This window comes from Thyridium curvatum (genome assembly GCF_004353045.1).
Source record: "Thyridium curvatum strain D216 chromosome Unknown NODE_31_length_406039_cov_82.875441, whole genome shotgun sequence".
NCBI lineage: Eukaryota > Fungi > Ascomycota > Sordariomycetes > Thyridiales > Thyridiaceae > Thyridium > Thyridium curvatum.
In genome coordinates this window covers 359,473-371,864 of record NW_022156786.1, presented here as the reverse complement: position 1 = coordinate 371,864, position 12,392 = coordinate 359,473, and the positions used below count along the sequence as shown (strand labels likewise).

Below are 12,392 nucleotides of genomic sequence, written 5' to 3'. Positions count from 1 at the left end.
CGATCTTGTTTTCCTGACATACATCTACATGTGCCTTTTCTTTTCTTGAGCGATCTCCCCATCACTTCATGGTCTACATGTACATTCATGAATGAACGATTCATTAACCGGGCGTCGATGGACTGGGCTGGGTTTGAGTAGGATACTGTTACCCGTTGCGTACATTTCCCAACCAAATCACCCAAGAAAGTTGGATATACCAAACAGGTGCATACAATGCCCTACTCTGACAGGATAGTTGTTTGCTCATATATCATTCCATAAGCAGAGGGCTGTGCTGGGCTTCGTGGAGGCAACGGATTGGACTCCTTTTTCTGCATTTCCAATACACCATCTTTCACGATGTAGTCCTATCACAGGGGTTGACTTTGAGAGGAGGCTCGGGATTGCCGCGAGGGTGATAAGGGTCGGGTCTTGTGGTTGGTAACATGAGGCTGTCCAAGGGAGCCTGTCTTCCTTATACAAAGAGCGGATCCCGGGTGTTCGTGTTGTACAACGGACAATGATATCTAGCTACCGGGCTCAAAGCTCAGAGATCTATGCATTTTGTTTGTTATTGTTCGTTTTTTTTATTTATTTCACCGACTTCGTGATATTTTGCCACGAATATCACATAAGATCATGAAAGGAGAAAGAAGGACCATTCATTCGACACCACCTACAACCTGGTCTCAGCGGGAGAACGTGACGTAAATGCGCTGATCATCGCTCATCGCAACTGCTGTAATACGAGAGTCCGGAGACGTGGCCAGAATGCCTGAGGACATCACCCGATACGTCCCAGAGGACATCCAAAATGACGCCTGGGAGGAGTTCAAAAAGTCGTTGACGCCCAAGGAGCAGAGACGCATGGAATCAGTCAGCAATCCAAAACAGCTAGTCGAGCACGTGCAGGAGCTTCGAGTGTCTTACAATAAATACGGCTTGGTGCAAGCCTTTAAGCGCATACAACCTGTCATCGAGCGCATCCAGTCCTACCACGAGACCATCAAAGTGTGGCTCCAGGGTGCGCCGCGTGCGTTCAGCTTTCTCTGGGGATCCCTGTACCTGGTGTTTGAGGTATGCAGCCGAGCCTGCTCTGCGACTGGCTAATTGGTGAGCGTATCGGATCGCTGACTGCGGGAGGACCGGCAGATTGCGACGCGAAATCACCAGGCGCTCAACCTGATCCTGGCCACTTTTGAACGAGCAGAACGCCAGATCTCCCGCTTCGAAGACTATGCTCGGTCCCTATCTGGACGTCCCAACACGTTCAAGTCTATTTTGGTGCAATACTTCAAGGAACTACTGAGCTTCTGGCTAGACAGTTTTACTTACCTGAAGAGGCGCCCGAGAAGTGAAGCAATCTGCCCCTTGAAACCCTTCATTGCATATTTGGTTTTAACTGCCTCCTACTTGCAGACAATTTGGTTATCTCCGTATTTAGTCCATTCTCGCTTATACTCACGCCAAGAATCAACCGTCTCGAGGAATTAAGCAGAGAAATTGATCGAGAATTCGACGTGGCAAGATTTAATTGCGGAGAAACGAATCATTGTGAATTGCTTCAAGGCTCCAGCCTCTAGAGGTGATTCAGCGGCAATTGGATCAGGTTCTTTCCCTGCATGGACTTCGATCAGTGCATCAACAATTCGCGTTATCCTATTCTCCTCAAGTGTCTTTGGGCATCCAACTCCAATCAGATTCCTCTCTTACCAGTCGTCAGAGTGCCGAAACCAGCGGATTATACCAAACTTCTTCGGGTCTATCTCAAGCCATGCTGTTGCCAGAGCGTTATAATAACCTCTCTTCACCGCGTCAAGGGCCCTTCGGACGGAATACGGAACTAGATCTCCTGCAGAACTACCTCTGCGATGACGAGTGCCAAGACGGTATCCGAGTCGCGTGTCTTACTGGCATGCGGGGAGTTGGCAAAACTCACCTCGCTTTGGAATACGCCCATAGACACCTGCAGGAACATTTCGTCGCGCTCTGGATACATTCGGAGAATTTGCAAAAGCTCCAACAGTCGTTTGCCGCCGTTGCACACGGCGCACTGCTTGCTGATGAATCGGTGCAACATCCAGATCAACTGAGAGAGCTGGTGAAACGATGGCTATCCAACTTGAGCAAGAAAGGCAAGGGCCTTCACCCCCGATTGCTTGTCTTTTCTTGGCTTACTAACGTATTGATAGACATATCTGGAGGTTGCAAAAGATGGCTTATTGTTTTTGACAATGTTGAAGAATGTTCTGAACTTGATTTCTACCTCCCAACCGAAGGCAACGGCACCGTCTTAATCACAACGACATGTGATGACATTGCACGTGTGCGTGCCCCTGGACGCATGGTAGTTATGGAGCCATACTTTGGCGATCTAGGTTCACAATTCCTCTTGACATTGACGAATGCCGATGCCTCCGACGAGGAAGAAGTCCAGGCGGCACGACATCTGACAGATGCCGTTGGCCACCTGCCGTTGGCACTGGAACTGGTGGGCAATTATGTTCTGAGCCAAGGGAAGTCTCTCGCCACATTTCTGAAAGATTATCCCAATCTGTATTCCGGCTTTCTCTTCAATTCAAATCTCCAGAAGTGGACACCTGCCCGTTTCAAGGATTCTATCGACAGTCTATGGAATCTTCACCTCGACAAGACAGCCCCGAATTCAAATCATCATCTCAAAGCCAGATCTCGTCGACTGATCAACATGCTGGCCTTTCTTGATGAAGATGGAGTTCCACTGAGCCTTTTCCGAGAGCCAAAACGTGAGGCCATGTAAGTCGCAGCGTGTACGGCGATATTGTGCGCTATCGCTGAATTTCCGCTCAGGCTATTCGAGGGGCCAGACTGCCCTCAAGAGATCCAGGATCTCGACAACCTGGTCGATAATCCATTCAATGAGACACTAGCGTAGGAGGTCTCCTCTCCCAGGGCGCCAGCCGGGATTGTATACGTTGCTGACTACCCATAGTCTAGATGGAGCCATAATCCAGCTCCGAGACAGGGCTTTGGTGAAGCTGAACAATCATGCTGGGCAGTTTCAATGCCATCGGCTTGTGCGGCTGTCGGTCCAGAAGGCAATGCCTCCCCGCACGAGACTTCGCACTTTTCAACGCCTCGTCTTCCTACTGAATGCAGTCTTTCCCACACAAGAAGACGGGAGACCTTTGCACAATAAGTGGAAGAAATGTGAAACCTTCGCGAATCAAGTGCGAGCTTTATTGGAGTCTCGCAGAATGTTCAAAGAGGATGTCGGACACCCAATCCTTCTCTGCGAGGTTGCGGCTCGTTGTGCTTGGTGAGGACTTCTTCTCATAGCACACTTTCAAATGGCTGACTTGAAAAAGGTACTTCATAGAGTTGGGCCAATACAACACGGCAACACAGATGGCGGAGCAGTCACTTGACATCTGTCACACAGCCTTAAAAGGTGGCAACCATCCAGGATATAGCACTTGGTTCATCAAGGACATGACCAGCCACCTCTACAACGTGCTGGCGACTGTAGAGAGAGAGCGCCCAGGTCCAGACTTTGGAATAGCTCTGTCCAAAAAAGTCTTAAAAATCCGCCTAAAAAACAGAAGAGATGCTAACCCCGACGATGAAGCCTGGATTGCTGCCGCACAAGGTAACCTTGCCGTGTCTTTGATCTCTTCATATGATCTCAAAGATGCACTCAAAATTCTGGTCGGGCTGAGAACCCGAGATGATATGAGAGCAAATGAGGATGTCTATCTCCGAAATACCTCAATCTGTCTTCGAATGCTTGGGAGGCTTGATGAGGCCCTCGCCGTCAACTCGCTCGCGCTCTCGACGGCGAGGGAGAAGAGAGGAGAACATAGCGAGCAAGTGGCCCTGTAAGTGACTGGGACAATTAATTCGCAGATTCCACATCACTAATGCATTCCAGCTGCTATTTTGACTTGGTCAACATCCTGATATGTCAGGGAGATACAATCGCCGCCTGGAAAACGCTTGAAGAATGCCTGAGCCGGCGAAATGTATCCCTTGTTCCGCATGATGCCACGACATTCGTGCCTCATACAGCAGGGAGTGCTTGTAATCCTAACAAAGCTGGAGAGGCATTCACTCTCCACAAAGCTGGGGAAGCAGCCACATTGGAAGGAAGACACCAGGACTCGATGTAAGTCAACCCACGAGGATACCTGACCAGCAAAGATATGTGCAAGTAGCTCATTTCGATGATAGACCCTTCTACAAGCAGGCACTTGAGATCCTACGCAACTGCGAATGTCATCCCGGTACAATCTGCCGCACAGCTTTCGCACTTGCGTCCGCATACCAGCAGACTGGGGCAGTTGCTGAGTATATGAACTCTCTCGAGCTAGGGAAGTCATACATGTTAAGGATTCGGGAGGATGGCGACACCTCACAACGTGGTTTTGAGGCTAGGAATTACGATTCCTTTGTCCAAGTCGGGTTTCGTTAACGGCTGGTGCGCTTCGGTGGGCTGGTCCTCTGGGAGAGTACATGGACCCCCATAGCCTTCTTCTGTAATTTAACTGAAGTATCCACAAAGCCCTTAGTGTGAACAGAGTTGACGATATCTCCCCGCCCAGTCCTAAACCAGCTTCTTGAACTGTGGGGGAGCTCGGCCCGTCATCAACAAAGGTCGCGTGGCGCAATTGGTTAGCGCGTCAGACTAATAATCTGAAGGCTGTGAGTTCAATCCTCACCGTGACCAGAGATTTATTCTTTTGCGATACGGTATTGTTTTTTCTCTAGAGTGTTGTATGATTCTCTTTGTTCTTTTTGCCAACCGGGCCTGCAGATGTTGTGAGTTGTGGTTGCAGGGGTAAGACTTTTTCTTAGTGCCCCCCACTTGAACTTCAGGTTGCTTGCTCATGTCTACTTACCACTTTAAGGTGTGATACCACCACTTGGATTGAGCATGAAAGTCAAGGAATTCAAGATGAGAAAAAAGATAGATCAATCGTGTGTCTCCAAAAAGTATGAAGCATTGCTCTATAATGTTGAGATTACTTTATTAAGAAGGAGCAAGTAAACTAACTACTGAAGATTTACAGCTCGGCTGAATCAAGACCAAGGCACCCAAAGCTGAAAAACAGTGACATAACTAATGTATGATAGTACCTAGGTAGTCTCGCAAGTGATTATATCCATTCAAGGACTTCGATGCGTGAGGGGGAAAGTAGCAAAAGGCAAAAAAGAAAAGGCTTGGTCACGGTGAGGATTGAACTCACAGCCTTCAGATTATTAGTCTGACGCGCTAACCAATTGCGCCACGCGACCTTGCTGATCAAAACCGCTGTATTTTAGTCTCATATAGCTAACAAAGAGGATGTCTAGGCTCACAGGCATGCTAGTATGGATATCGCATCCACCTTCTTCTCTATTACTTCCAATCCGTGTATCCCCAATAACTCCATGATTCTATAACCTTCTGATATCGCTCAATTGCCTTCACAAGACTCAAAACGTGACCTTCTTTGTCATGGCCCTCACCTTATCGATCCCCTGCTTCAGCTCCTCCTCGCCCTCGCCACCTACCGCAAGATCCGCCAGGCTCTCCCCGGCTGTCCTGTCCTCATACCAACTAAGTATACACATCCGTCCGGCCTCAAAGTCTTCCTTCCAGCGCCGCAAAAAGTCGGCGCGGCTGCCCTCGACGGCGATCGAGAAGCTGCTTGCGCAGTGCAGTCCCCGGCTCGTAAAGTGCCGGCGCAGCAACGGCAGACAGAGCGAGCCGGATGTGCGCACGTTGAGATCGACAATGTTGAGATTATTTTCCCCGTCTCGGGGGGCTGTCTCGAGGATGTCGGCGCCGACGGGACCGTAGTATCCGTGTTTCCGTAGCCATGCCGCCGTCTGCCGCATGATGGGGACGAATCTCGCTTTGAGCTCGTCCTGCTCCTGGTAGTTGATGATCGAGCCTATCCAGGCGCTGTTGTCGTCGATCATCTGCTGTGATACAGCCAAGAAGATGGGGTCATCATTCTCGGTGACGAAGAACGTTATTCCATAGTCACCGATCGCGTCCTTGACCATGTCGCTAATGATGATGGTGGCTGGGTTGAGGTGGTGATTGACAACAGTGACATGCGCCAGCAGCTTCGGCAGGACCTCTTTGTCAAAGTCTGTAATCAGTTCGCGCTTCTCATCCTCGGTCGTGATGACATAGGTCCCAGCACCTCCGAAGCTCTGCTGGTTCTTCACGACAAACGGGAGGGGGTGTTTCCCGATAGCCTCAATGATCTCCTGCTTGTGCCTGGTTACCCACAGAGAGCGGTTCCCCACGCAGCCGGACTGGATGTAGATGGCCTCCGAGGCTTTGCAATGCACACAGCGCGTATCGGGAGGCGGACTGTAACCAGTAATCTCGATGATCTTCGCCGACGGTGTTGGCAGGCCAGAGGTTGCCAACGCCGCCTTCGTGTTGAGAAACCAGTGCGTCTCCAAGTCGATAGTGAGGGGATACTTTTGAAGGCCATCTACTGCCAGCTTATATGCAACCAAGTCCGTCTTCTCGTCCACGTCCGGTATCATCTCGGGACCCCGACAAAAGACAAGCTGGGGCCTTTGACTGGGGTCGAGAGCTTCTATGGTGGCCTGGACTTCTTGGCGATCGTGCTTTGCGGCCTCGCTCGACTCGTCCAAATTAAAGAAGGCGACCTTGGCGTTGCCGCAGATGAAGGCATCGCGCTGCGGGATGAGAGAGAGATACTTGATGGCAAGTGAACGCTGCAGCTCGGTATTGTCGGCGGTCAGCTCCTTCTTGGGGACGCTGTTGAAGGGGCCATCCTGGTAGAGGTACTTGGCGTTTCTCGGGAAGTTGGAATTGAGCTCGAGGCCGGAGTTGACGCCGCAGAGCACCTGGATAATGTTCTTGTGGGCATTCCTGGGGCTAGCTTTTCGATATAGCTCTGAAAGAGTGGTATCGAGGGTGATTAGAGGGAGCTCAGGAAGCTCCGTCCGGTACTGCGAGTCCATGGCCCGGAGACGCTGTGTATGAGAGGGCGTTTGGAAACGAGAGATGCTGCTTGTGCAAACAGTACATTCCGACGAGGTAGAGGAGGATGCCGCATATGTGTACAGGGTAGGATTGGCAAAACATTTGAGGCTCCCAGGGTGAGGAAGCTACGCCTAACTCATTGCCAGAGACTGGGATGTATTCTCCGGAGGAAAAGCACCGATTCGAGGGTTCTATGCCAGCATCCATGTCGTCAGTCCAGCTCATTGGTGGTCTCACCGCGCTGTGCCTGGCTTGGCGCTACTCCTCGGGTGGTAGATCAGGGGGGTACAATGACGTAGGTGCAGCCCTACGAAAGCAAAAAAACACTTCCCTTAGCCCCCAAGGATTTGAAACAGGGCATTTAGTTGGCTTGATCCAGAGACAATCCTGCCGCCGATATTCTATCTCAAATGACCATTGAGGGAGGGGTCTGTTTATCCTGTCCAGTCTTGATCACTTCGAAATCCGAGCAAAATAACAAGGCAATTAGTCACGACAGTTAATACAAGACTTCGGACTAGGATGCTCGGTTGTTGCCGAGGCGGTCCACCTGGATGTCAGCTGTTCCCTGCCCATCACGATGCAACAAACAAACCGAGACATCCTGTGACTTGGCAGACGAACCCAGATATCTCACTATTGTCAAAGTGATCATAATGGTCGTGGAAGTGTACATGGATAGGCTTGTAGATGGAGAGAAAGCTGTTTTCACCACACCAAACTCGGGATGAAAGGCAAGGTGATCAATGATGCAAAGCTCTGGAGGGATAGGTAAGCCTTGTCCAGCTAGTACCAAAGTGTAACAGAATATCTGGGTAATCACAATACTATGTTCCCCCCTGCCGAATTGCCTCCGAAAGCAACACTCCCAACAGCATCTCCTCCTTTGCTGTCCCCGCCAGCCAAGGACTTGGTGCCTTTATACCCAGGCGAGATGTTGATATTTCCTCCTGTGGAAGGTCCGCCCTTAGCTATACCCCCAGGAACGTCGCTTCTTGCATTTCCGCCAACCGAATTACCGCCTTTGATGAAGCCCGTTGTGTCAGAGTTTTCGGTACGGCCGTCGACCGCCTCGCCTCCCTCTCCATCCTGCCGTTCGCGGGTTTGGCCCGTCACCACAGACTTCCTGACATTCTCTATGCAGTCCAGTACCTGCAAATATCCTTGATTAGACATGTCGGGGAACTTGCAGATGGTCCGATGGTCGACATTTAACATTGGTTGGGCCCGTTTGAGCAAACCAGCAGAAGCCGGCGGGACGATCTGGGAAGCATATCAGCGAATATTCTTGCAAAGCTTGGTCAACCACCTACAAGTCGCTTCGTCCCAGCGACAGAAGTCATTTGTGTTTCGTACAGGCACTCAGTTGGCGGTATGGGTCTCAGGGCACTGTATAGCTCTTGTGCATTGACCGACGCTTGATTGAAAGCGCTGAGCAGCTGAGTGAAAGCCTGACCTCGGGCGACCTTTGCGGCTTTTGCGAATAGCAGCCAGAAGTCGTTCCAGTTTCCTTCAATGGTGCCCAGATGCGGAGTACTCAGAAAGAGAAGACCGCAATGTTTAAGCTGCAGTCCGTCAGGAGCGAACTTTTCCAACCTGATCATGGCCTAAAGAAGCAAAAGTGTAAGCCGTGTCTTCGACTGTCATCAGAAATAGAGTTCTGCGAGCCCGACGTACTTGCCTAGCGACGATTCCCCCAAGCGAATGGCAAACCAATACTAGGGGCCTAGACCGTTCCTATCGTTGATTCAACATATCAACAGTTTGTCGAAATCGGAACGGGCTAGCTCAAGCACATACAGATGGCGATCTCCGCACGGCGGCGACGCTCTGGAGAAGGCCCATAGACCATTCATCCAAGCCAGTCGTGTTTATATCATCCTGCACAAGAGAGCTATATCCATATGCCATCACTCGAACCCCCTTGTGATCGGCATGTTGGGGCCATGACTTGGGCAAGAAATCACGAAGCCACATGTCGCGGCCTCCCCAGGCAAATGTATCGAAAGCGTTGCCATTCAAGCCATGAATCGCACAAATGCTACCCAATGTTAGCAAACCAACACAATAAGGACCAACTCCCTGCTCATCCAGAGAGGGCATAGAAATCCATACTCGAGATCAGGCTCTGGGTCCGAGTGCAGTACCGTGAGGCCCGCAAAAGTGTCGTCTGTCGACAGACCTGCACCAGAGAACTTCTTCAGCGCCCGTTGCTTCAGGCCATTAGATGGAAATGACACTGTTGCGGTATCCGACTCTCCTTGCCGTGCTAGCGAGGTTATGAGGGGGTGCCCATCCGCCCCGTACCGTCCCCGACTGAACCATCGCTTTGGCTCCTCGGTGCAGCCGAACTCTCTGCACTTCTCTTCTAGCGAGTCGGTCGTCAAGCTCCCCGGACTGATGCCTAATATCCTGATCGTTAGAGACGCACGCGAGAACATCGTGATGGCCTCCCTCAAGATTCGTGCGTCGTAAGATGTCTCGAGTGACCCAAGATTTCCATTATGGCACACCTTCTTCAGCTTTGTTCAATCGACGTACTTGTGACGTGGCATGCATTGCATGGAGCGGGTACGGGGCTGCATGTTGATACGACATCCGTCCTACCTTCGGTATTAATGGCCAGTATCCGATGTAGCACACGCGGGGCCGAGCTTCTAATACATGTATCTAGTCACTGCTCTCGTATCTGTGAGGCGTTTTGTCAGAATATCAGTCAGCGTGGCGTTGCATGTCATGCCGTCTTCATTCGTTCAAAGAACTTGGTGTCAACATTGTCCACGAGCTCATTCGGCAGATCTGCCTCTTCCGACATGGCAGTAAGCAATGCAAAGTCTTGGCTCTAGTCGCAATCAAGCATTGGCCAATCTAGATATTGAAGGACGGTTTAGAACTCGCTTCGACTTCACTGCTCTCCATGTGTGTGTATAAAGCAGCATGTCTGTCCTCCACATTCCTCCACGCCTTCTAAGACTTGTTCCGGATGGATTAGAAACGACCACTTCTATTACCTCCAAGCCGCAGCCCGCCAACCGATTCAGGATCATGGGAGATTTCGGACAGGTGGATGTCCGATGCATCGTGCAAGGCCTCAAGCCTGAGCGTATGTACATTATGGCCCGATAACTGAGAAATGAACTATTGACAGATCCTAGAGCTGAAGGCGGATGATACCTTCAAGATAATCAGCGGTACCCTAGTCCAAGTGTTTGAGACTGAGATTCGAAACAAGTTCCAGATTCCCTACAAAATAGACATCCATAAATCCCGCAAGGATCACCATGGAAACGTCGTGGTCGGGGACAAGATCACGAGCTTCAGCTTGAACGTGAAGAAAGGCGATACACTCTTCGCCATCTACGACACAAACCACAAAGTCGTAGGGGGTGGCTTCGGAGGGGGTGCGACAGTCCAGACAATGGATGGCCAGGTTGCTCAAGCCAACGGAGGCATAGGAACGGGAGGAAAGCGAACGGCGAACGGCAACGAACTTGGGGGTACTGGGGTGGGTGGTACTGCGTATGGAGCAGGCAAGACTGAGGGAGAGGGCGGAGCCGGTATGGGCGCCCCTGTGGCGGCAAGCAAGGCAGGACAAATTGCCATGGGTGGAGCGGGTGTGGGTGGCATATTTGACCCCCGAAAACCTCCTTCCCAAGCGGAGCAGAAAAGATGAAGACAGAAAGAACTCGGATGTCTCGGTCTGTACTTGCGCTGATGCGTTTTGGTTCACTCGGAATAGCTCATAAGTCTGTCTCTTTATTCTATCGAATGCCCGGTGATCAAAGTCATTCTACTTTAGAAATGCTGCTCCTTCGAATGCTGCCATGATATGATGCATTGCATAAAGAGACAAGGCCTGCATATCGTGGCTCAGCTGAACGTGTTTAGACATCCTTTGGAGGGAGTGTGAGTGGGCCTATCGGTTCGATCACTGGATTCTCTATGGTCAGTCGCTTTGGATCCATGCAGGTGTGGTAGCATGCTCAAGAGAAGAATCTGGTCAGCCTCAAAGAGAAGAACAGCTCGGTGATCCCGATTCGAGAGGCATCTCGGAGAGTGACTAACGCTACAAGGCTGAGGAAAGTGCCCACCGGTATGCCAGCTGACCTCGAATTGTATCAGTCGAATAGCGGTTATGCTCATATAATCAGGCTAGCAGGCATAACTGTTCGAGACAAAGCTGTTCCTGAAAGGCTTCTTGTCATCCCATACGCCGATACGTCTCGCATGGGCGAACCACCGTGCCTATAAACGCCAAGTTTGCAAATCAAGTCAGCAACGTCGAATGTACCTTGTACAACTCTCAGATGAATCAGGGAACAATGTCTCCAGGCACATCTTCTCCACATCTGGAAAGCCCACCAACTTGAATGAGTTCGGCAAGCGCAACGACCTTGGAACTCAGGACCGCACTGTCGGGATTATTGTTGGTGTGGTGTTGGGGGTGTTTCTCCTGGGGGTTGTCGCATCAGTTTACGTCTACCAGTGTACTTGCAAGCGGAGGCACCACAGGATCCAGTTTTTGACGAGCAACGGGCAGCAGACTATGAAGCCATATTTGTCTGATGGCAGGGTATACTCGACCCCAAGAGAAGATGGTAGAGGGCAGCCGGGTGGCAGAGGCGAACCAGGTGGACGAGGGCGACCAGGTGGTTTGGGAGAACCCGGGGGCAGTGGAGGGCATGGCGTAGCGGATGGTCACGCCAACAATCAGCCTAGCGGCGACTCGACACAGTCTAGCGACAAAGACACTACCGTCCGAGGCCATGATGTTCATGCTCCCCCTTTGTATGGTCATGCCATGCAAGGGGGCCAAGGCATCGGCGGGTCCGCACGAGGAGGTAAAGGCGGCCCGGGGGGCGACGGAGGAGTGGGTGGTTCAGGAGGGGACGGCGGCACGGGCGGCAGTGCAGACGCTCGTGCCGAGGCGCACGCTACGATATATACCTTGATCATGTGTTGCGTTCTGACTCCGTCGCGGCGCGGGGGTCACGGGCATCATCACGGCCAGCCCCAGCCCCATGGCGCGGGTGGGAGGCTGTTCGAACGTCCACAGTGGGAGCGGCCTGAACGTTTGATGGCGGACCTGATAGTCGCCGGAGAGGCTCCCGGCGGGGCTGTCGAACCTGTGGTTCTCGTCGGGGGTGGCGCCGGCGGTGGCGGGCTTGCGAACGGAGGTGCCGGAGGTAGAGGCGGTGAAGGAGGCCGAGGTGGAGAAGGCGGCGAAGGGGGTGCGGGTGGTCAAGGCAATGCTCGCGCGTCCGTTTCCATCCCGCTGTATCCGATGTGGATGTGCTGTGTTTTTGTTCAGCCCCAGATGCCAACAGAGAGACGATCTTAGTCCAATCATGAACCCATTTCTGTTATCTAAGAGGTGAATCGGGCCAGGGCCAGAGCTGCTGGTGCATGTTCAACT

At 51.6% G+C, this 12,392-nt stretch overlaps 4 protein-coding genes across 4 annotated transcripts; 2 read left to right on the top strand and 2 right to left on the bottom strand.

Moving 5' to 3' along the window:
- Window positions 1-753: 753 nt before the first annotated feature.
- On the top strand, window positions 754-4,432 carry E0L32_005814 (uncharacterized protein; the record flags this gene model as incomplete). Its single annotated transcript, XM_031140377.1, has 7 exons — window positions 754-1,059; window positions 1,559-2,757; window positions 2,812-2,892; window positions 2,954-3,280; window positions 3,330-3,839; window positions 3,893-4,126; window positions 4,192-4,432. 7 exons carry the CDS (start codon window positions 754-756, stop codon window positions 4,430-4,432), a joined length of 2,898 nt encoding a protein of 965 aa, XP_030995581.1.
- A 1,004-nt stretch (window positions 4,433-5,436) lies between these two features.
- On the bottom strand, window positions 5,437-6,954 carry E0L32_005813 (uncharacterized protein; the record flags this gene model as incomplete). Its single annotated transcript, XM_031140376.1, has 1 exon — window positions 5,437-6,954. The coding sequence occupies one exon, from the start codon at window positions 6,952-6,954 to the stop codon at window positions 5,437-5,439; it is 1,518 nt and encodes a 505-aa protein (XP_030995580.1).
- Window positions 6,955-7,795: 841 nt separating this feature from the next.
- Window positions 7,796-9,417, bottom strand: E0L32_005812 (uncharacterized protein; the record flags this gene model as incomplete). Its single annotated transcript, XM_031140375.1, has 5 exons — window positions 7,796-8,239; window positions 8,290-8,583; window positions 8,777-9,017; window positions 9,092-9,344; window positions 9,408-9,417. 5 exons carry the CDS (start codon window positions 9,415-9,417, stop codon window positions 7,796-7,798), a joined length of 1,242 nt encoding a protein of 413 aa, XP_030995579.1.
- Window positions 9,418-9,913: 496 nt separating this feature from the next.
- On the top strand, window positions 9,914-12,317 carry E0L32_005811 (uncharacterized protein; the record flags this gene model as incomplete). Its single annotated transcript, XM_031140374.1, has 3 exons — window positions 9,914-10,079; window positions 10,132-10,590; window positions 11,284-12,317. The coding sequence occupies 3 exons, from the start codon at window positions 9,914-9,916 to the stop codon at window positions 12,315-12,317; spliced, it is 1,659 nt and encodes a 552-aa protein (XP_030995578.1).
- Between the last annotated feature and the right edge of the window lie 75 nt (window positions 12,318-12,392).